The 23,982-nt window shown below is 42.0% G+C and overlaps 1 protein-coding gene across 1 annotated transcript in view; it reads left to right on the top strand.

The window, feature by feature from the left end:
- Positions 1–5,186: 5,186 nt before the first annotated feature.
- Positions 5,187–23,982, top strand: part of B4galt6 (beta-1,4-galactosyltransferase 6) — a 65,179-nt gene continuing 46,383 nt past the window's right edge. The window contains exon 1 of the mRNA XM_048363506.1: positions 5,187–5,611. Coding sequence (XP_048219463.1) covers positions 5,497–5,611 — 115 coding nt within the window. The 5' untranslated portion in view covers positions 5,187–5,496. The remainder of the gene's footprint in view (positions 5,612–23,982) is intronic.

Below are 23,982 nucleotides of genomic sequence, written 5' to 3'. Positions count from 1 at the left end.
AAATGTCCTAAATATTAAATAGACCAATATAATTTTTTTTCCTCAACAGAATTCTGACTTTACTTGTAATGAGAATTTTTACTTAAGAGAAGTTTCTTAGTATAACTCAGTCAAGTGTATAGTCATTATTAATCATGCTAATGATTAACTTTTGTACAGTATGTATTCAATTTTGTAAGTTAAATTCCAATTTCTTAGCATAATTTATCAACTTAGTAATTTTATTTAGCTGAATTTCAAATGCTAAGACTATGTATTGAAATAAATGTAATTACTATATATGTAATCAGTGTTATGAAACTTGAAAGTAGCAACCATAAGGCTGAGGTTTTATATGCTATTCTTATTCCTTTCTCTCCCTATACACATAAAATATTTTTCTCATGCTCAGTTTATCAATGAATTTAAAATAAATAGTAGATATCGTTCACCTTCATCCAGCAAAAAGCAAATTAAATGTCACCTATCTCAAACAAGAATTTTTTTTCTGGTTTGCTTCAATTCTAACCTGTAATATAGCTTTATTAATTCAGCTAGGTATCCAGATCTTTAAGTGTGTAACAGTCCATACTGGTCAGAAGAAGGTAATAAAAAATATGGTAGTCTGACACAGCCAGACTGCCTCACCTGCACACAAAACCAAGAGCATACTGGCTCAAAAGTAGAAGTGGGAAAAGCGATGGGATTTTGCCCACAAAGAATAAGATTCAGTTAACACAATCGCCTCCTAAAAGGGTTAGGCCAAAATTCTGCTTAATGGTTTTTCCCCTTCAACAAGATCTCTGGAAAGTACTCGGTCTATCTTCAATTTTTTTTTAAATGTTAGTATAAAGGTGGTATACAGAAGGGTTGTAGTTATATAAATCAGATAATGAGTACATTTCTTTTTGAACCACGTCACCCCTTTTCTTGCTTTCTCCCAGTTTTTTCCTCCTGCCCCACTTACAAATTGTGTAGTTCATTTTCCATATAGGGTCTAAGAGTACCACTGCTGTGTTAGTTTGCCCTTTATCCCTCCATTTCTGTGTTTTCTTACCCTCCCAAAGACAGAAAAACAAAAAAGACAAAAAAAACCCAACAACAACAAGCCAACAAAAAAACAAGGGCTGGGAGAGTACTGGTAGAGTACTTGCCTAGCATGCATGAAGCCCTGGGTTCAATTCCTCAGTACCACATAAACAGAAAAAGTGGAAGTAGTGCTATGGCTCAAGTGGTTGAGTACTAGCCTTGAGCAAAAAGAAGCAGCAGCAGAAGCAGCTCAGGGACAATGCCCAGGTCCCAAGTGTAATCTCCAGGACTGGCAAGAAAAAAAAGGCAAGAGGACAATAAGGAAGAAAAGATATGGTAGTAATACATTAGAACAATTGACTCAATAAAATTTACTTCTTCTTGGTTTTTTTTTTTTTCTCAGTTGTGGGGCTTGAACTCTGGGCCTGGGCACTGTCCCTGAGTTCTTCAGCTCAAGGCTAGCAATCTACCACTTGAGCCACAGTGGTTCCTCCTCCTCCTCCTCCTCCTCCTCCTCCTCCTCCTCCTCCTCCTCCCCCTCCTCCCCCTCCTCCCCCTCCCCTTCCTCCTCCTTCTCCTCCCCCCCCTCCTCTCCCTCCTCTTCCCCCTCCTCCTCCTCCTTCTCCTCCTCCTCCTCCTCCTCCCATTGTAAGTTATCTATCATCATCACAGATGTCAGGTTTCCTTGAACACAGGCCTGGGTACTATACCATTGATTTTTTCCTCAGGTTGGTACTCTACCATTTGAACCACAGTTCTGCTTATGGCTTTTGCTGGTTAATTGAAGATAAGAGTTTCATGGACCTTCCTGCCTGCCTGGCTTTGAGCTCAAAGCTCAGCCTCCAATGAGGTCTTTTCTAGTGTCATAGAAAAATTAAGTATCTTCAGTTTCTGTAGTTACATATCTGCTGTGGGGTTTACATGTGCCTGAGGACTTACCCATTTTTTGAAAGGGCTCAGTTAGCCCTTCTTGGGCTCTGAGTAGTTTGCTTGTCTCTATTGCAGAAAGGAGCTGAAGGCTGGGATTTTAGCACAGTGGCAGAGCACCCACCTTGAAAATCCATCCCAGCATAGTGTGTGAATGTATGTGTGTGTGAACATCTTTAAGATTCTCACCAGAAACTTACCTGACTCACCAAAAATTTGGTGTTTTCATAGACATTGTCAAGCATCACGTGTCCCTGCTGGCAGAGAATGATCAAAAGGAGATATTTTAGAGTGAATCCAAAAAGACTCCAATGTTGCTTATCATGGGATAGCTTCTCCTATTCCCTTCAGAAGCTCGGACTCACTGAATGTCATCCAACAATGGATACACTGACTGACCTTGCCTTTTAGTGCAATAGGCAAAACAGTGCTTTATTCTAGGGGAAGATGAGTTGGTCTTAACAAGTACTGTGCTCCACTGGGTGAACAAGACAAACCAAGCAGATGGGTTAAAATTAGGAGAGATACCAATGGCAGTGAGGCACATCTCTAAACAGTCTGATGATTAATCTTCACTTTTCATGATGTCACTATTTCCCTCTTGGTTTTCTAGTAGGTTTTCCTAAAAAAGACAATCTTAGGTGGGCACCGGTGGTTCACTCTTGTAATCCTAGCTACTTAGGAGGCTAAGATCTGAGGATCATGGTTTGAAACCAACCCTGGGAAGAAAAGTCCCTGATACTCTTATCTCCAATAAACCTCTCAGAAAAAGCTGAAGTGCTGCTGTGGTTCAAGTTAGAGCACCAGCCTTGAGCACAAAGAATGAGGCTCGGGGACAATAGCCAGGCCTAGAGTTCAAGCCCCAGAACAGGGGAAAAAAAAAAAGAAGACAATCTTGCCTGGGAAGAATGGTCCATTGATAAGTCAATAATAACAGGGAGCTCTCTCTAGACTAGTGGCATGAACGCCCATGCCCTTCCCTGTACTATAGATTGACTCTCCATCAATTAGCCTTCCACAAAATGCCATACCAGTTGTGCTGTCCCCAGCCCTTCTGTTCTTGTTCTTGAGACAGAGTCATGGCTACATTTGTCTGGGCCAGCATGGATCTAAGTCTCTATCCTCTTGTCTCTGCCTTTTAAGTATCTGGGATTACAGGTGTACAGTACAACATCTGGTTTAGTATTAACTTTGTAAACAATCAGTTGAACACACATATTAGAGAAAGTGGAAAGCTCAGGGAATGGAGCAGGCAGCACTGTAAGTTTTGCTTTCTCATTATTCATGGCTTTTTTTTTTTTTGCTTGCAGTGTTTTTCCCCTAAGTGACTTCACTTTTATTTAATATGTAACTTCACTTTGTATATTAAAATTCCCCTTAAGCATCTAAAATGTTTAAGTGTCATTACTTTTCACATTAAATACCAAATTAGCTAGAGAACCTGAAAATATGCCAGAAAGAAAAATAAAACATTTAAAAAGGAATTTGAGCTGGGCACCAGTGGCTCACGCCTATAATCCTAACTACTCAGGAGGCTGAGATCTGAGGATCACGGTTCCAAACTAGCCCAGGCAGAAAAGTCGGTGAGGCTCTTATATCAAATTACACACACACACGGACTTAGTGATTCCTTTCTGCAAACTCATGATACATAAGAAAACCTCTTATCAGAGACAATTAACATTTTACAACAGTTATGTGGGTTAATCCTACAGCTGTGCAAAAACTGTATTACATATGTTTGAGGGCTGAGGAAAGAGGCTCATGGAGGGAGCTGGCCATTGTTAATACAAGACATGGTTTGTGAATTCAGGTAGTCCAAGATCCAGGTTGCACTAAGGCATGCATACCTTGCTTAAGAAGGGACTAGACTTGTTGGCAATCAAAATGACTGTGCAGTCTGAAAAGATGCCGCGAATAATGGTAGTAGGGCATCCATTCAACACTTCCTGATGATTGGCTGGAAAGGAAGCATTGTTATACACATGCTGGAAAGGTGAGGGTGATTAATGAACAAAGGGTAGCTCCTGGGCTAGGATGTGCATCAAGCTATCGACTGCTTGTCTTTAGGCTGTAAGGAGCTACATGCTAAGGGCTCAAGGTCCTAGGGTGAGTATACACAGGACCACAGTGCACCCCGATAGGAAGGGCGGGTCTCATAAAGCCAGGTAGGAAAGACGCCTCATTTGCCCTGTATTTTGGGAGGAAATTACATCGAAATCCCGCTCCAGGTGCATCATTCTTCACCTTCCATTCCCAGGGCAGAACGCATCCCAGGCCGGAGACGCGTCCCACGCTCCCACGCAGCGCGTGGAGTGCGGGTCCCGGGGCGGCGACAGGCAGGCTAGGGGTGGGGGGCGGTGACGCAGGAGGCGGCGGGGCCCGGGCCGGGAGGGCGGGGGAGGGGGCTGCGGCGCAGGCCAATCAGAACGCGCGGTGTTTGGAGACTGGGCCGGGCGGGAGGGGGCTCCGCGGTTCCTCGGTCCCGGCGCAGCGCCGCCTGCCGAGTTCCGAGCGAGCGGGCGGAGCCTGCGGCGGGGGTCTCCGGTGCGCCCGCCAGTCCTGATTTTCCTCGAGGCCCGCCCCTTCCCGGGTCCCGACGCGGTTCGGAGCGCTACCGGCCGCTCTCTAACCGCTCTCCCGGGCTGTCCGCCGCGCGCATCTCCCGGTCTCCGGGGCGGCGCCGGCGGGGGCGCGTCACCTCGGGCCCGCGGGGGGTAATGCCGCTGTCGTGGTCGCCCTCGCAGCCGGGCGGGCAGCGGGCAGCGACCGGAGCGGGAGTCCGAGTTGGAGCGCGCTCGCCGCTGGCCGGGACGCCGCCCTGGCCTGCGCTTGGCTCCCGCGGCAGCCGCAGGGCTCCGGAGCCCCGCACGGCATGAGGTGGAGGCTGCGCGCCGGCGAGCACCCAGCTCCTCGGCCCCCAGGGCCCCCGCGGGTTCCCGCGCCTCCCGTACAGCGGCTGCGGCCCGGGCGCCCACGCTAGCCCCGCGCGGGTAGGAGCCGCCGCGGCCGGGAGGCAGAGGAGGCGGAGGCGCAGGCCGGGGCCCTCGGAGCGCACGCGGGCGGGCTGGACGGGGGCGCCCAGGGACAGGCTTCTCAGCAACCCGGCACGGGCAGCCCCGCCTGCTGCGGTCGGCCACCGGTCTCCGCAGCGCGCCGCGGCGCGCAGCCGGCGCCTCTCCGCGCCGCACCTGCAGCCCCTCCTTCTTCCCGCCGCTGCCCGGAGGGGAGCACGCGCGCCCGCGGCCTCCTCCGTCCTCCCAGGTCCTCCCGCCTCGGCTTCCCCGCCCGGGTCCGGTTGCCTACCTCTCCCCTTCCCACGGGGCCAACCACGCCTCTCCTCCCCCGTGACCTCCGGCCTCCCATTCATTCCATCTACGTCTTCCTCTTTTCTCCCTCCCCGCTAGGGCCCTTTCCCCAGACCTTCCCCCGGCGCTCCCCCCCCCCCCCCGCTGCCTTCTCGGGGGTGATTTTAGAATACCCATGGAAGTTTAGGGCCTGGACCGTGGTCCTCGCGAATCCCACCCGAGAGCGCAGCCTGAGCTGCTGGCTGGTGAGAAGATGTCTGTGCTCAGGCGGATGATGCGGGTTTCCAATCGCTTCCTCCTCGTCTTCATCTTCATCTTCTCGCTCTCCTCCTCCTGTCTCTACTTCATCTATGTGGCTCCGGGCATCGGTAAGCACGAGACTGGGACACACCCTCAACCGCACCGGGTCGCCAGGAACGGAATTTGGGATGCCTGGGAGGTTGCTTCTGGGATTTGCCAGCTGAGCCCAGCGGTGTGTGTGTGTGTGTTGGGGGGGAGGGGGGCTGAGGCTCGGAGAAAGCGAGCATTTTATTTGAATTGTTACTGCAATCCTGTCAAGTGAACTGCTTCAGGGTTTGGCTCGGTGCTGAGTTTTGTTAATGGATGTGTATTTTATAACTTAAAGAATGTTATTAGGTGGATGTAGTAAGATAAGGTAAGATGGTCCGGGAGTGCTTTCTAGAGTATTACATGACTACTTTATCCACTCCATAGCCTGTCTTTCATAAGCTTCAGTTCAGGGTTCAATAGTAGTTTTTATTCAAACAACTGCAGGTATGGAATAATCGGTTGTAAAGACATGAAGGAGACCGCAGCATGGAATGAGATTGAGGTCAAGATTGTATGTACTGGAGTGTTCTAGGTCACCGTTTTAGAATGGGGTCAGTGAACATTTGTGCCAGACTTGAGGAATTTTCAGGGGCTGACTTGGCTTGTAAAGGCAGTGTGGTCTCATTAGCTAGTTGGCTTGGGTCTATTTTCCCAGGGCAAGTTAACTACACTATCTGTTATGGTAAACTTCTAGGATACAATTGTGGTTAGTGTAACTGTGAAAAGCAATGTGTAGTTAAAGATTTTAACCCTCTCTTGATCACTTTAGGCCTTTGGTCCAGAATGCATTTCTGTATAATGTGCTTGAATTGGTTTCTTTATTATTATTATTATTATTATTATTATTTTTATTTGCCAGTCCTGGGGCTTAGACTCAGGGCCTGAGAACTGTCCCTGGCTTCTTTTTGCTCAAGGCTAGCACTCTGCCACTTAAGCCATAGCGCCACTTCTGTCTTTTTCTATATATGTGGACTGAGGAATCGAACCCAGGGTTTCAAGTATGTGTGGCAAACACTCTACCCCTAGGCCATATTCCCAGCCCCTTGGCTTCTTTATTAAATATTCTACTTCCTCTTCCCTCAATCTCTTGTTTGATAGGAAGACAGGGCAGCATTCTAATAAATGAAACCTAGGAAACCATACCAGGATTAGGGTACATCATAGTTCTGAAGGTGTGCTGAGCTTCCCTGGTTATTCTACATTTAATGTGAAATTACTTAGTAACAGTTGTGCCATCTCCTGCCACTTGCTGTTAAGACACTAGTAGTCTTTGGAGCTAGAGATTCTCCTCTGAGTTAGCTAAAAATGTAATGCTCTTAGTGAAAATACCTGCAGAAATTTGAGATCAAATTCTGATGGGAAGGCTGTCTTGAGTTGCTGGGGTGAAGTCTTATTCACACTGCTTATTTTCTTTTTTGGTGGTACAGGGGTTTGGCTTGAGCCACATCTCATTCTACACGTTTTCTCTGTTTTGTTTTTTTTCAGCTAGATGGTCTCTCTGCATCTCTGTCTCTGAGGAGGAGTTGCTGGGGCTAGCCTTAGACACTCAAATAATACTTCAAATAGACCTAAATTGTTGACACCTTGATGTATTCTCACATAGAAGTTTGAAGAAGGATGAATATTGGAACACTTTTTACTCTTAGGCAAAGAGAGAGAGAGAGAGAGAGAGAGAGAGAGAGAGAGAGAGAGAGAGAGAGAGAGAGAGAAATCATCTCTTTGAAGCCTGTAATGACTATGATAGCACTTCATATTTTAGGCTGAATTACATATTGGGACACAGTCTTCTTAGGGATAAAATGTATGTTGTGTGCAAGTACATTTGTAGATGGTAAATTAAATGTTTCGAGTCTGTTCCACCACAGAGTCCTTTCTGAGCTGGTGTGGTGGGATGTTGATGTACATCTGTAATTGCAGCACTTGGGAGGCTGAGGTGGGAAGATATTAAGTTGTTCCAGGGCTGCACAGTAAAACCCCTTCTCAACAAAACAGAACACAGCAGGAAATATTAATTCTATTATATCAGCTACTTTGATAGGTGTCAAGTATGTTCTATTTTCCTTTTCATCTTTGTCACTTTGGGGGTCTTATAAATTAGCTGGTCAGTTTATAGCTTTTTTTTTTTTGTCTTTAGTTGATGTTTATTTTACCAGACATTTGACACTGAAAGATTTTGGAGGATTTTTTTTTTTTTGCACTTAGATGAAAACATTTTTTCCTTCTTTTTCCTTATTTTGTGGTGCTAGGGATTGAACCCTAAGGCTGTGTGTATGAAAGGCAGGCCCACTATTACTGAGCTATATGTTAAGTATTATGTTATTTAGTAGGTTAAATCAGAATTCCAGTTTTTTACTTGATAGGTTTTTTGATTATTGCCTTAATGTATTATTTGTAGATTCTTAAAAGTCAGTGTGGATTTTTCTTGGGTGCTTAATGTCACAGAAAAACTAGCAACTAAACGGATTACGCTGTCTACATCTGGAATGTGTGTGTCAGATCAAGAGGGAGAGCGTCAGGAAAGCACATGACAAATATGTCTGGAAACGTAGAGAAATATTATTGGTTAACAGCTACCAAACAGGTTGATGTAAAAGTACATGTACACACTATACATTTTAGTCATCATAAAATTTTGCGCCGTAGTAATTTAGGCTATAATACAGAACATTCCAAGAACAGTCTCTGTACAGCTAATGTAAGAAATTGTGATGAAATAAGTAGACCTAGAGCTTTTTTTTTTCTGCAGAAAAAGGATCATAGTTTTCACTGTCTTCAGGTGTTGCTCAGCATTTCCTGTGCTATTTGGGTCTTAATCTACAATGATTTTCTTAGAACCCAGAGTTCTTTATTTTAACAACTTGAAATGTTTTTCATTTTTGCCAAAGTGTTGAACTTAAGAGCCTCACACATGTGAAGCAAGTTTCTAACAGTTGAGTTGTCCTGCTCCCCTAGATAATTGGTCTTTGTTGCTTTTTGCCCAGACTGTGATCTTCCTAACATTCCAGAATAGCTGGGATTTTTGGTGTGAGCTAACATGCCTGCTTTGTATTTTGAGATAGGTTCTTATGAACATTTTGCCCAACATGACTTTGAACCTCAGTTCTCCCATCTTCTCCTCCCTAGAATTTAGGATTACAAGATGGAGCCACTGTCCCTTGCCTCTATTTTTCCTTAACATTTCTAATTCATGCAGGAAACACAGGGTAGTATGAAGGAAACTGGGTGACAGGCACCCTCCCTTGGCCACTCTGTGGGAAGTTGGTGGACAAACTGAAGTAACCCACACAGCAGAAGTGGGAGCCATGAAATCTCCCGTCTGCCTTTGTACATGGCTGCAAAGAGATGAGTACAAGTTCCCTTCAAGGTTTTGACCTGGCTGCATTGAAAATAGACTTGCACTCAATAGAAAGCCATTTTCAACATAATGTAGTCATTTTTTTTCCTGTTGTCATAGCAAAGGAAATGAGCTGACTTATAAATTGCTTCAACAAATACACATGCAGTGCCGAAGAGAAGAAAGACACCGAGACAAGGGACACAGAGTTAAGACACAGTTGTTGGTCCCCCACAAAGAGCAGTCCTTGGAAAGTTCTATGCTGAAGAGTGTGGGCGGGCTAAGGATTCCTACAGAAACTGGCACTGGGAGTGGGCTACAGCTGGGGTTTAGGCTGAGCAAAGGGATTCTGGTCTAAGGGAGTAGCTTGAGCAAAGCTTTTAGAAAATGGGAGTCCTGTGGTTCCTTGGGTGTGGTGTGCCAGATGGACTAATTGGGAAATGTCCCTGTGGCTCCGTGCCCTGGCCTAGTGTCCAGGTGCTTGAAGAACTTCAGGTACCTTGAAGCTCTTGACATAGAGAACTGCAGCTCATCCAGCCTTGTCGAAGCTGTTTGTGATTCAGAAATGGATGTGCCTTCAGGCAGTAGGGCAGAAATCATGGGGATGGAGAATTAGAGTCAGAGACTGTGTAGCTCCCTGGAATCGGGGATTTCACTGTCATTTGACTCAGTGGAGCCCTTGACTTTCTCTAAACACACCGAAGTGTTGGGCAGAGGTAGAATTTGGCTAGGCTACTTTGCAGTGAATTTCTGTGAGTCTCCTTTGCTTTGAAGAATTAATTACCTGACTCTGTGCTCAGTTCTTTGGGCCTCCAATGCTTTGTGGGCCTGCTGGAGTTGGTAGTGGGGTGGGTGGGGCGTGGGTGGGATGTATATATAAGCATGTGTCCTGGGATAGGTGGTTTGGTAAGATTGGTGCTCATAGCACCACCCTTGATCTTTCATTTTTGTTTTTCTCTGGATTACCTCATTAGATAGTAACTTGCCTTTGTTTTGCTGCCCTTTAACCTCCTGGCCCTGGCTGGTTGAGCCTAGCTCTGTTCCTTCTCTACTGTTACAAGCTGCTCTATGTTACAAAGGTCCTTTTGATTTGTTTTCCTCCTTAAGTGTTCTAATCTACATAGCTGTAGGCTGGGGTTCTTCTGATTTGGGCTATGGTATTATCTTTTTCCCTCTGAACCTTTTTACTAACCATGTGTTTGGGGCCCCCTCTACACCCCCCCTCTTCCGCCCTGTGAGTATCAGGAAAGAGCAAACAACAGAAGTTTTACCAAGGTTCATGATGCAGTTCTTTGTTATAGAGTAGTCCTGGCATGAACATGTAGAGGCATAGGGAGACATAAGAAGTTGTTGTAATAGCCCAACTTGTAAGAGATTAGATCCAGAACAAAGCTGATAGTTGCCTTAGGTCAGATCAGAGGTTACTGGGTAGAAGGAACAGCTGTAAGGTAGTGCTCAGATTCTAACTTCACCATCAATGTAATTAATAATAGGAAATGTAGGTACAAGTTTTTGTTGTTGTTGTTGTTGTTGTTGTTTTGTCAGTTGTGGGGCTTGAACTCAGCTTAGGCACTGTCCCTGAGCTTTTTCGCACAAGGCTAGCACTCTACCACTTGAGCCACAGTGCCACTTCTGGTTTTTGAATGGTTAATTGGAGATAAAGAGTCTCACAGGGCCTTTTCTGCCCTGGATGGCTTCGAACCACAATCCTCAGATCTTAGCCTCCTGTGTAGCTAGGATTACTGGTTTGATGCACCAGCATCTGACTATAGGTTACAAGTTTTGAGGGAGCTGATGGGTTTCAGAAAAACTGGATTGGTGCTTGAAGACTATCTGGAAAGAACTTGCTAGCAGATAGATGGAGCTCAGGAGAAGGATTTGGACAAAGACACTTATCTATCTCTCCCCCTGTAAGTAAATTCTCCTTCAAGTGGAAGTTCAAACGCTTGAACTCAGAACACTACGGGTTAAGTCAGAATTTGGAGGAGACCAAGTGTAGCTTGGAAATGTCTCAGGAGGCTCTGCTGCCCCTTCACTCCTCTGCCTTGTTACAAGGGAGTCAGAGGTTCTGTGTTCACTTAAGCTGGTGGAGGGCCCTCTTACAGGTGGCCTCCCACAGCTGACCTGCAGTTCTTCAGTAGCATTGCAACTCAGCTCTTCCCCGCCAGTTTTAGTTAATCTGAATCATATGGCTTTGTGAGAAATTGGGTAATGCATTGATGAATTGAAATCTGGCAGTGCTAAATATTATTCTACATGTTAGTCTTTTGTGAATAAACTGAAAATTTACAAAACATTATGGCAGAATGAAATAGTGATATGAATTCTGTAGCCTAAGAATAGCCATGTCTGTGGATGCTTGTGAAAGAGACACCCCTAACCCGGGATTATAGTCTTTGTATGTGATAGGTATTCTAAATGCTATTTGGAATTCAGTCAGTTAGTGATGCCTTTTTCTTCTCTCTCTCTCTCTCTCTCTCTCTCTCTCTCTCTCTCTCTCTCTCTCTCTCTCTCTCTCTCTCTCTATCTCTATCTCTCTCTCGTCTCCTTTTGGTGTTGGTACTGGGGTTTGAACTCAGGGCTTGGGTGCTGCCTGTTAGCTTTTTCTGTTCAAGGATAGTGCTCTATCATTTGAGCTACAGATCCATTTCTTGCTTTTTTGATGGGTAGTGGGAGATAAGAATCTCACTGACATTTTCCAGACTGCCATTGAACTTTGGGTTTCAAATCTCAGCCTCCTGAGTAGCTATGATTATAGGTGTGAGCCACTGGTGTCCAGTTCTCATTTTCCTTTTGAGGCAGTGCTGTACATTAATTTCTTAACTCATCCAAGCTTATTTTTGGTGGTTTTAAAATAGGTATAGTTCCTAGGTCTTATTCCTAAAGATCCAAAATATTGATCATTTGTAGAACATAAGCCGTACTGTGAAAAGCTGGCTTTCTATAAGATGCTCTGGACTCTTGGCCCTTGTGTCCTGGTGGTCCAAGCTGTGACTGCTGCTTTCCCCCCATAGTCCTGTGTTTGTGCCTTTGTACAAGGGCCCTAGGCCATGAGAACCTTGGACACAGCAACTTTGATTGGCTTTGGTGTCAAAGCCATTGGCAGAACAGCCTCAGGATCAAACTCCCAAAGATTTTTCTCTTCTTTGTCTATCATTGGAATATCACAGCCAGCAGGGCTAGCTTTTATATAAAGAAAGAAGGAATACTATCACATATCCTGTCTTATCCTCCATGTTGTTAGAATAGCTAATCTTTGCAAAAGGTGAAGTGTATACTTTAGGGTACCCAAATCTCTTGTGCCTGAGTTGAAGGACATGCTGTTTTGGCCTGGAAATCTGAAGTTTTGGGGGACATAGGAATTTCATTTTCTTAAGTTTGAAGAAGTGAGTATCATGTGGAAGAAACAGAATTTTCATAACCTTGGCAGTGAGAATAGTGATGAGATAGATTGTGAGCATGTAAGAAAATGGGCACCCATGCATATGTGTACACACACATACACATACATAATGACTGATTGACTTAAAATGATTAAGTGGCCTTATTATTATTATTATTATTATTATTATTTTTTGCCAGTCCTGGGACTTGGACTCAGGACCTGAGCACTGTCCTTGGCTTCTTTTTGCTCAAGGCTAGCATTCTGACACTTGAGCCACAGCGCCACTTCTGACCATTTTCTGTATACGTGGTGCTGGGGAATCGAACTCAGGGCTTCATGTATATGAGGCAAGCACTCTTTGCCACTAGGCCATATCCCCAGGCCAATAAGTTTTTGTTTTTCTCTTTGTCAGTCCTAGGGCTTGTTTTTTTTTTTTTTTTTTGCCAGTCCTGGGGCTTGGACTCAGGGCCTGAGCACTGTCCCTGGCTTCTTTTTGCTCAAGGCTAGCACTCTGCCACTTGAGCCACAGCGCCACTTCTGGCTGTTTTCTATATATGTGGTGCTGAGGAATCAAACCCAGGGCTTCATGTATACAAGGCAAGCACTCTTGCCACTAGGCCATATTCCCAGCTTAAGTGGCCTTATATGTGCTTTTTTTTCTTTCTTTCCCTTTCTAAATAATGTGGATTAATTCTTTATCATTTCATATAGATGATACATACCTCCTCCCTCCTCCCTGCTCACCCTGGTTGAGAATAGAGAGGGTGCTTTATTTTGCAGGGGCTACAGTCTTCTGTCATTCCCTTAAACTTCATATGTGTTCTGTGTTGACCTTGTAGTACTCTGGCTCTCTGAGCTCAAAGCCAGACCTGTGCCACCTGGCTGGTTCCTGCCATGGACTTTTTGTTTCCTTTAAGCCTGCCTTTCATATTTGTCTTAAAGGAAAATGTAAAGGCAGGTGTAGCTTCCCCACTTGAGCAGGGCATCCTGTCCTTGTTTCTTTTCTTAATTTTCTTGTGATAGTCCTAGGGCTTGAACTTGGAGCCTGATACTGTCCCTGAGCTTCTTTTTACTCAAGGCTGGATTCTACCACTTGAGCCACAGCTCCACTTTTGGCTTTTTTTGGGTAATTTGTTGGAGATAAAAGTCATAGGGAGGGCTGGGGATATAGCCTAGTGGCAAGAGTGCTTACCTCCCATACATGAAGCCCTGGGTTCAATTCCCCAGCACCATATATACAGAAAACAGCCAGAAGTGGCATTGTGGGTCAAGTAGCAGAGTGCTATCCTTGAGCAAAAAAAGAAGTCAGGGACAGTGCTCAGGCTCTGAGTCCAAGCCCCACGACTGGCCAAAAAAAAAAAAGTCATAGGGATTTTCCTGACAGGGTTAGCTTTGAACCACGATCTAAAGATCTTAGCCTCCTGAGTAGCTAGAATTATAGGTATGAGCCACTGTTGCCCAGCTTTCCTGTTTCTCCTTTATTCTTCTTTTCACCTCTCCCCACCTCTCTGGTTATTTTTCATTCCTGTCCCTGTGATTCTTTTTAATTTTTTTTTTTTGGCCAGCCCTGGGCCTTGGACTCAGGGCCTGAGTGCTGTCCTTGACTTCTTTTTGCTCAAGGCTAGCACTCTGCCACTTGAGCCACAGCGCCACTTCTGGCCATTTTCTGTATATATGGTGCTGGGGAATTGAACCTAGGACCTCATGTATACGAGGCGAGTACTCTTGCCACTAGGCCATCTTCCCAGCCCTCTTTTTAATTTTTTACAGGTTATAGCAATTTAGTATTTCAAACCCTTGCTTTTTGTCAGGATAATAGCAAAGACAATAGTATTCACGAAATATTGTGATTCTAATAGAAGATTCAGTCAATTGAAAGTTGAAAGTAGATTGTCTAAGGATACTTAGGATGCCATTAACATGCTTTTGAAAAATGAAACATTTCTTCTAATTACAGTTAGAAACTTTTACCTCATGCTTTGGTCTTACCTGAGCATTTTAGGTCGCATCTCAGTCTTACTCATTTGGAATAGTGTTTCTAATCCTGTATTGGGACAGTTCATGGGTCAGACTGCAGTGGGCATACTTGCTTTTCCGTGATAGCAGAATTTGGTAGTTTGTCTTAAGTCACAACAAAAACCCTACTGTAAGGTCTACCTCTGGGAGGGCTCCATGCAGATTCCCCCCCCCCCCCCCCCCCGTGGTTAAAACTCAGTCCAGTTACCTAACTGGCACACCTGGAGGCAGTTACCTCCCCCCTCCTCTGAGATCACACCCTAATCCACCTGGACATACCTTTCACCCCCCTGCCCTAGATAAGGCATGCCCCTGGAGTGACTCTGTAGCCTGCAACACGTGCCTTGGATTTAGCTGCAGGCCGGCAATTCAGCTGAATAAAGTTCACTCTTCTGCCCAAATACTGGGTGGAGTTCTCCATCATTGGTTGTCAACTTGAAAATCTCTTAAGCCTAGGGCTGGGAATATGGCCTAGTGGCAAAAGTGCTTGCCTCCAATACATGAAGCTCTGGGTTCGATTCCCCAGCACCACATATACAGAAAACGGCCAGAAGTGGTGCTATGGCTCAAGTGGCAGAGTGCTAATCTTGAGCAAAAAGAAGCCAGGGACAGTGCTCAGGCCCTGAGTTCAAGCCCCAGGACTGGCCAAAAAAAAGAAAATCTCTTAAACTTACCTAGCTGAAATAGTTTAAGGGATGTTAGGCTAATGTCAGTAGTAGTAATTTGGTCTGTGTGGACCAACAAAATGTTTATGGTGATATGTTTAGTAATATTAAACTGTAATTAACCATTTTCCCCCTAAAAGTATAATAAATAGGGCTTTTGGCTTATATATTTGTGTTTAGGACTAATCTATTTAATAAGGTTTTTGTTCTTCCAGATTACATTGTTCACTAAAGATGTGTAAGTGAGCTGTGCATACCTTAGGAAGCCATGTATGAGAGTACAGTAATATAAGTTCAAGTGATGTAGAAGGAAGATTCTGTGTTGTTACAAATGTCATTAGTTATGCTTTGGCAATTCCAAAGGAATAGTTCTCAAATATGTATTTGCTTGAGCCTTATTTAAGGTGGTCAGCTTTAGTAAGCCTTTTTCCTGGAAGTATCGCTGCCCCCCTCCCTTTCTTTTTGTGTGTGTATGCTGGTTCTTGGGTTTGAAATCACAGCCTGGACACTGTCCTTGAGCTTTTTGCTCAAGGCTTGTGTTCTGCTTCTTAAGCCATGGCATCACTTCCAGCCTTATTTATTTTGGTGCTTACTTGGAGATAAGAGTCTTATGGACTTTTCTGCTCCAGCTGGCTTTAAACCACGATGTCCAGTCCTGAGTAGATAGGATTAGAGGTGTGAGCCATTGCTACCCGGCCTATTATCCTGTTATTTTAAAATATTTTTATTAGCACTTAGTTGTACTGGGGTTGGTGTTTGTTATGACTTGTCTTTACATATACACAATGTGTCTGAATCAAACTCATTCCTTCTCTCTCTTTTCCTCTTTCTTTCCTTCTCTTCCTTCCTTTCTCCCTTCTTTTCCTCTCCTCCCCATTCTTAAAACAATTTCAACAAATTTCATTGTTCTATAGTTGTACATGCATAGAGTATTTCATCCATATCACTTTCATTTATCTTCTAATGGCCTTCCTTCTCCCCATCATAGCCTGTCCTGTCATTTTTGGTGGTCCTTTTTTTTTTGGTATAAATTGTACGAGGCGAGCACTTTACCACTAGGCCATATTCCCAGCCCCAGGTATAAATTGCATAGAGGAATTTCACCATTTATAATAATGCAGTCACATTAACCTCATGTGTTGTTTCTTACCTATTTTATGTCTTTTTGGTTAGTATATATTAACTATACAAATGAATGGGTTTTGTAATATTTTTATATATGTATGTTGCATAAGTTGATCACATGTGTCCTGTTCACTGCCTGGATTAACCCCCTGCCCCCTCTCATCTGCCCTGCTCCCCATCTTCTTCCCTAGAAGTCCCTTTCCTCTTTCATGCCTTTCAGATAATGATGGCAGTTCTGATTTATTTTTAGCACAGACTCTAGGTAATTCTGCAGCCTGGGTACTGTGTGTTCCCAAATGATGGGAGAAAAAAAAAGAATGCTTGATAACTTCAATTTTCTACATTGATTGTATAATTTAATCCTTCATAGAACTAATCTTACTTTTTGAAAACCAGATAGACTTGAAAATTGAGGTAATTGTCTTACCATGAAGAATGTTCTTCTTACCCAGATTATGTGAGAACCAGTGTCATATGCTCTTATATGATTGCGGATGACTAGGAGATTGGGATATATGTTGATCCTAAGTATTTAGTGTTCTTAATTATTAGACAGATGCATTGTAAATCATTTAACAAGATTAGTAAAAAGTTCCTAAATAGAACAGCATTATAGATTACCTAATGAAATAATTCCAAAATAACATTTCTTGGCATTTGGTTAGAAAAGCCTTAGGATATCTCTATAGTGTTGTCTTTAAATAGCTAGATGAGGCCTGTTACTTGATATCTTCATTGAAATATTATTATTTTATTTTTCTGTATTTGAGGCTGGCGTATTGTTACTGTGGTTTTTCCTGAAACTATGTTGTGTAGATTGTCCTGATAATTTGATTTATCAAGTCTTTATTCCACATGGAGCACCAACTACCTATGAGGTCCAGAAGAATCCCTGGAGTCCGAGTTTGAGGCCACCTTGGGCAACATAGTGGGACCACATCTGTTAAAAATGGGGGAAAAAAGAAAACATTTTCATTTCTAAATTCAGTGAGATTTCCAGTTTTGACTCATAGGAAGGAAGAGAAATTGAACTTTTCATTTCAATCAAGAGACTGCAGGTAGATTTTAAGGTGCCTTATTTACTGATATGGAAATATGCTCTAGTTTGGCAGTCTTTGAAATTTATTCTTCATCTAGTGTTCCCATCCTAGCTTCTTGCGTTAAATCATTTTCCTTTCATGAGTAAGTTGAAATTCAAAACGGCATTTTTTTTTATTTTTTTATTTTATTTTTTGCCAGTCCTGGGCCTTGGACTCAGGGTCTGAGCACTGTCCCTGGTTTCTTTTTGCTCAAGGCTAGCATTCTGCCACTTGCGCCACAGAGCCACTTCTGGCCATTTTCTATATATGTGGTACTGGGGAATTGAACCCAGGGCTTCATGTGTATGAGGCAAGCACTCTTGCCACAAGGCCATATTCCCAGCCCTCGTCACTGTATTTTTTCTCATTTCAGTAGAATTCAGGGGATAGAGATTTGCTTCACATTTGTTTCATGGACTCTGAAACTATGATTACTCCCCTCCACTCCCCCCCCAGACTGAGACTCAAACTCATGTTTTGCTTTTTGCCTTTTGCTTTGGCTGTTGTTGTATCACCTGAGCTATTCCTCCAGCCCCAAAGCCACTAATTTTTAAAAAACAATTTCATGTTTCCTGGGCATGTTTGTTTATGTTTACATCTTTGAGTGTTTTCTATTGTTTCCTGATTTAAATTTTTACAAGCAGTTAATTGCCTGCATTTTCCCTTCTCTAATCCCCTCATTTCCTCAGGATGCTGATTTTTTTCTTTTTCCAATGTGGCTCATTAACTTAGTTCCTCAAATAGTTTATGGAAGCTATGCCTTTATTTAGGTGAATTGCTTACTGAGTTAACATAGACAGGATACACAACTATCTTTGGTTAGAGTTTTCATGTTACTAGCTAGGTTTAGTTAGTCTACTTTCTAAGTATCAGTTGTAGATAATCTAGGACTAGTTGCTGTAATAGCACCACTAGTGTTTTAGGCAATCCTAGGTTCTTGTGCTTCAGGAATTTGTTCATTAGAGAAGAATCCAGAGTCCTCTGATTTCTAGTGGTTGCTTGGCAATAAGTATCTGTTGGGTAGACACATTTCTGCCCTAGACATTTTTATTATAAGGTGATTGGAACCACAATTTTTTTTAAAAGGTGTTTTAACTCTGATCAGCATGCAAATACAAATAATCTCCCAAGTTTATTTAAAGCTATTTTAAGCTAGTGTGGAAGTGATAAAGAGATCTGTTTAAAAGAATTTCCTGTTAATATTTAGTATCTACCTCAGCAAAGCTTGAGCTATTGGCTAAGATTTGTAGTAGGTCTCTACGGCATGTGATCATTGCATTTGTTAGTTGCTAGGCAAAATCACTGGACACAGAATTCTTTCATTCTCTTTGTTAGTAAGCCTATGAATAACTTGAACTGTAGGTTGATAATGATTTGCACAGCAGATTTCCCTGAGCTATCTACCTAGTTTTGAATTACTGTCATTGTGCTATGATACTTTTAAAATAGTACTTTAACATAAAAATAATTATTTGTTTAATAGATTGGCATGGACTCAAAGTTTATATTTTGTTTTTAAACCAAGTTTTCATGAATAGCATGAACAATATTCATCACTCAATTTGACCTAATCTCAGGGTTACAACACTTTTTTAGAAATACCATCTTTTCTTTCTCCAATATGGATGTGTAATTTCTGGGAGTTTATCAAGCATGGTTCTGAGTGTAGGAAGAAGACAGATTTTTAGTATGGGGCTGGTGACTCACTCCTGCAATCCTACCTGCTTAGGAGGCTGAGATAGGAGAATCATCATTCTAGGTCAGCCTGACAGAAAAATCCAAAAGACTTCATCTCAAAATCACTACTGAAAATCTAGCCTGGAGTCATGGCTGAAAGAGAGTGCAAATGAAATATTTTTTTTTCAGCATCTGAAACAGATAATTTAGGTCCTTGTGAATTCCTGAAAACTCAGAGATACTTGACAGACATCTTCAGGAGTATAGAATATAGCAATATTTTGCTTTTTTAAAATATTTTTTTGGTGCCATGCTTTTATTCAAATGGTAGAGGAAAAACTACACTGTACCAGGAAATACCAGATATGACAGTATTCTACAGCACAGCATCTTTTAGAAAAACCTGTAAGCAATGCCTTGAGTTAGACAGGTAAGCACACCACACATTGTACGCTGCCCCACAGCGGCCATGAGATCCCAACCCCATCTCAACAACAGATGCCCCCTGTGAGCAGCCAAATAAAACCCAAACTGTAACAGTCATTCTGAAACAAAATTTTGAACCAAGAATGCAAAGCTTTCCAATATTGTCGAATACCAGGAAGGCGACAGGCTGCACTGGTTGACAGGACCAGAGTTTGGCAAAGATAGCAACACTTAAAAGCATCTGTCCTGCGTGGATGAACCTACCGTGTGTCGCAGCAAGGTTAGGATTTTTAAAAATACTCTTTCCATACATGATCTTTAGATAGTATGGAAAACCATTTTATCTTCTGTAAATTTTAAGTGTGCCTTCTGGCCTCTTCCTCCACCTATTAGCTGAAACTGGTTTATTCCTTATGTTGTTACTCCCTTTATAACTTTATACATGGAAGATTTCCCTTTTTGTTTGTCTTTCCCTGTCTTCTACATCTTTGTTCTATTGTGTTACCCAAATTGTTTCTCGTAAGATCATGATTGAGTGTGAGTTTTTAATTCCACCTGTATAACTTGCTTCTGAGTTTGCTTTTTCCTTCTGATCTTATAGTTATCCATATGGAATGGTGTTATTAGTGTCCTAAAACTTACATATGATCTTATCACACAATGAGTGGCTTAAATGGTAGAAATTTATGTCCTCACAGTTCTGGAGACTAGAAGTGTGAAATTAAGGTTTTAGTAGGACACATTTCTTTTGTGGCTTTGTACCTGTTGGTGATGGTCACAGCACTATAGTTTCTGCATCTGTCTTCTCTTCTGTGTCCATGTGTATGAAACATCTCCCTCTTTTCTCTCCTAAGAGCAATTACCATTGGATTTAGGGCCCACCTAGATGACCTCCAAATAATCTCGACATCTCAGGATCCTTAAATTTCATTACATGTACCAGAATGGGACTCAGGACATGAAGTGATCCTGGGAGTTAGGATATGAAAATATCTTTTGCAGGGGACTCCCACCTCCCACTAGAGGTGGTTGTAAGAATGTGATGAAAATATTATGTGTACATTGACGTATGTTTCTAGTTTTCATCTTGTCTTTAGCCCAATGCCTGATCAAAGTTGCTACTCAGGAAATGTTAATTCAACTCCTTTGTAGAAACCTGTGCTGTCTAGCAAACACATCCCTGTATGGCAGCAGCAGTAGGTACTAGGGTCTGTGTTTCCCTCCACTTTACCCATACTGCCCTCAGGAAACATTTATTCTGTGTGCCTGTGCCCTGGGTGCAGCTGTGGCCTGCTCTCCCTGTTCTTCCCAGACCACAGCCATGTGAACCTTCATTGTTTGGCTCTCTGTCCTCTGTCCATGTTATCTTCTCCTCCTTTCTGTTCTCTTAAACCATCCACGCACTGGTATATGCCAGCCTGTTTTTCCACTACTGCCCAACTGCTCAGGTTGTTGATCATATCTTGGATCTACTTTTGACCTGTTCCCTTCAGCCACTCCTTGCTTGTACTGCCTTCCTTCCTCTTCTTTTAGTGCTGGAAATCATTCACTTATTTCTGCTGGCTTCTTTTACTCCATCTGTAGTTGTTTTCAGGCCCTGGTTCTTCTCAAGAACATTTCTGTGATCTTATTGGTCTCCTTTTTTGAAACTTACTGCTTTTGCTTTGTCATTATTTCTTTTAAAACTTTTTTCCTTTATTGTCAAAGTGAAGTACAGAGGGGTTGGTTACAGTTTCTTATGTAAGACAGTGAGTACATTTTTTATCCAGCTTGTTACCTCCTCCCTCCCCTACCTTCTCCTCTCCTCCCCCTCCATGAGTTGTTCAGTTGGTTTACACCAAATGGTTTTGTAAGTATTGCTTTTGGAATTGTTTGTCTTTTCATCCTTTGTCTCTCGATTTTGATATTCCCTTTCCCTTCTCTAGTTCTAATACTAGTATATACAGTATCCAGGGTACTCAGATGAGTTACAGTGATAGTGGGGGTACAATCACAGGAAGGGAATACGAGAGAAACAACAAGAAAAAGCTACGGTTTCACATGGCATGTTGAAAATACTTACAACAATGATATAACACTTGTTTCCATAACTTGGAATTCATTTCACTTAGCATCATGTGTTCATAAGGGCATAGCTATTGGGCTATTATGATCTTCTGCTATGACTAGCCTAAACATGTCTTTGTCATTATTTCTCCAACTCTTTAGCATTTTCTTGGAGGTTAGTATTTCCTAATGTGTTGTAGAGAGGTTTAATGGAATGATGAAGAGAGAACATCACAGCCAAACTTACCCATCCCTGGATAATAATCATGTGGTCTCGGGGAGGGTTACTTAACTCTATGCCTCTGTTTTTTCATCTGTAAAATGGGAAGAACAGGACCTACCTTACAAGGTTGCTTGTGATTAAATAAATTGGTACAGGTAAGGCATATCCCAGATCAAAGGATACCTGGCAAACAGCATATGCTGTGCATTAGTTTTGCTTTTTTTTTTTTTTAACCTTTGTGGTATTAGACCTGGTTAATCTCTCTTTTTCACTTGTAGTTTCTTCACTGTGTTCAAGCTGAGATTGATCTATGGATCATTTATTTGGGGCCTTCTATTTGTGGTCTATATACATTGTATATTTGTTTTAGGTCATTTTTCCTAGAATTCACCACCAGCTTTCAGTTATATATGCATGTCTCTTCTAGTTGTGTTTCTAGTCCATCTTTTTTCTTAGTTCCAGTCATACATCTATAACTGAATTTTTGTATTTAAATACAGTTACAACATTCAGGAACCCGGATATTGAGTCCTTCAAAGTCCAGGAAACCTTTCTAGGTTCTTGCGGACTGGTGCATCCTTCTCATCTTGAATACTCCATAGTGCTGTCAGTGAAGATAGCCAGAGGGGAAAAAGTGGAGACAGATTTATAGCAGACCTGTTCTTTAATTTTCTTTGGCAGAAAATGAGGCATGTTCATAAATCTTTCTTTATAAGCTCTTAGATAGAATACCTAGAAGCTTCATAAACTGTTACTGTTACAAGTTCCCCCGACCCCCCCTCCACTTTGTTCCTTTTTTTTTTTTGAAGTTTTTATTTTTTTTTAAGTTCCCTTTCCCTTGAAAGCTAACTAGTACATACATTAGACTTACCGCCTTATACAGAGGAGATAGAAAATGAACTAAAATAAACAACACATGGTATGATATTCTTTAGTCCTGTGTTTTAGTATGTATTTGAGTTCTCTCTAGATCCAAGGACAAGATTGAAAAAGTCTTCCTTATTTTCTGAATTGTAGTGCCTACAAGGGTGGTGTTTTATGTTCATGATAGTCAGCAAGAATTTCTCTGACCATAGGTTGGTGTAGTTTTAGGGTGTTTTGGAAGTCCAGCAGAACCCTTCGTATGCTGGCGTGATAAGTGTGACTTTTGTAAAACTTCAACACATCACTGTGTCCCTAATAATAATTCTTCTATATCCAAATACATCTTCATTCCCTAATACGTTTTGATCTTTAGGGATTAAATCTATGAGGACCATGAACCTGTGGACTGTAATTTACTTGGCAGTAAATGATTTTAAATAAACGAATAGATTTTCCTTTGGAGAGCATAGTTTCTAGCTTTTAAAAAAAATCTTTCCATGTGCTAAACATAAATTGACATTTGGTAGTAATTCACCTTTGTTCCAGGTGCCATCAGTAACATTTTTCTAGTATTTTTGTTAGAAACAAACTTTTTCTAAACATTTTTATTCTATAACTGGATATTATATGATTAAAAAATATGTTTCCAAAACCAACAGAGCACTTACACTCTTACCTAATCTTTTAGCCCAGGCCAGCATCAATTACAAAAGTCTAGGTTTATTATTTTTAGCCAATTTCTGATAGTCTGTGGCAGGCCTTTGTTTAGGTTAGTATAGAACAAACATTTTTATAATACTGGTAGCAAATTTTATAGATCACTTTGGAATTAAGTAATCCAAGGTGCTATCACCCAATTGGCTTTGATAATCTATTTAATGTATCTTCTCTTACATTTCAGATGAACTTTACATCTTGGTATAGGTAGAAATTTTAGTGTTAGTTTGGCTTTTTTTAAAAACTTGTATTTATTATCTAAGTAGTTACACAAAAGGGTTTCAACTCATTGTGTCACTTTTTGTCTTTTATTGAAACATTTTTGTATGTTTTTAGTTCTTTTAGTTCTTTTCCTCTTCATTCTTTTAACAGCCATTCAAGTAAAAATTATTTTTTTTTGTAGTGTTGTAGTCCCTTATAATATAGTCAAGCCTAAACAAGCTAAATCTAATTATAGGACTGCTTTCTAGAAAACATGTAGACATGCTGTTAAAAATGACTTAGGCAAACCTTACATGAAACCTAGATTTCTGCTCATCTGTCTTTGAAAAGAAAAGTTTTATTCTTTTATACTGTAGCACTCTACTAATTTATACTGTAAGTATAAATATAATATATAAAATGAGAGACAAAATAGTAAATAGTACATTTTGCCTATCTCTCGACTAGAGGTCAGGAAGTATGAACAGGGCCCAGAAAATTAGTTGTTGTCATTAGCTATTGGATTTCTTTTTTACTTTCATTTTTTTACTCTCATTACTGTGTTCAGTGACAGCTTTCTTTGCTAGTCATTAACTAAACTTTGTGGTTCTTGGCTTTGCCATGAGTGTGAGCTTCTTGTCTGAGTGGAGT

Source organism: Perognathus longimembris, chromosome 15 (assembly GCF_023159225.1).
Source record: "Perognathus longimembris pacificus isolate PPM17 chromosome 15, ASM2315922v1, whole genome shotgun sequence".
Classification (NCBI taxonomy): domain Eukaryota; kingdom Metazoa; phylum Chordata; class Mammalia; order Rodentia; family Heteromyidae; genus Perognathus; species Perognathus longimembris.
This window is presented reverse-complemented; position numbering and strand designations above follow the sequence as displayed.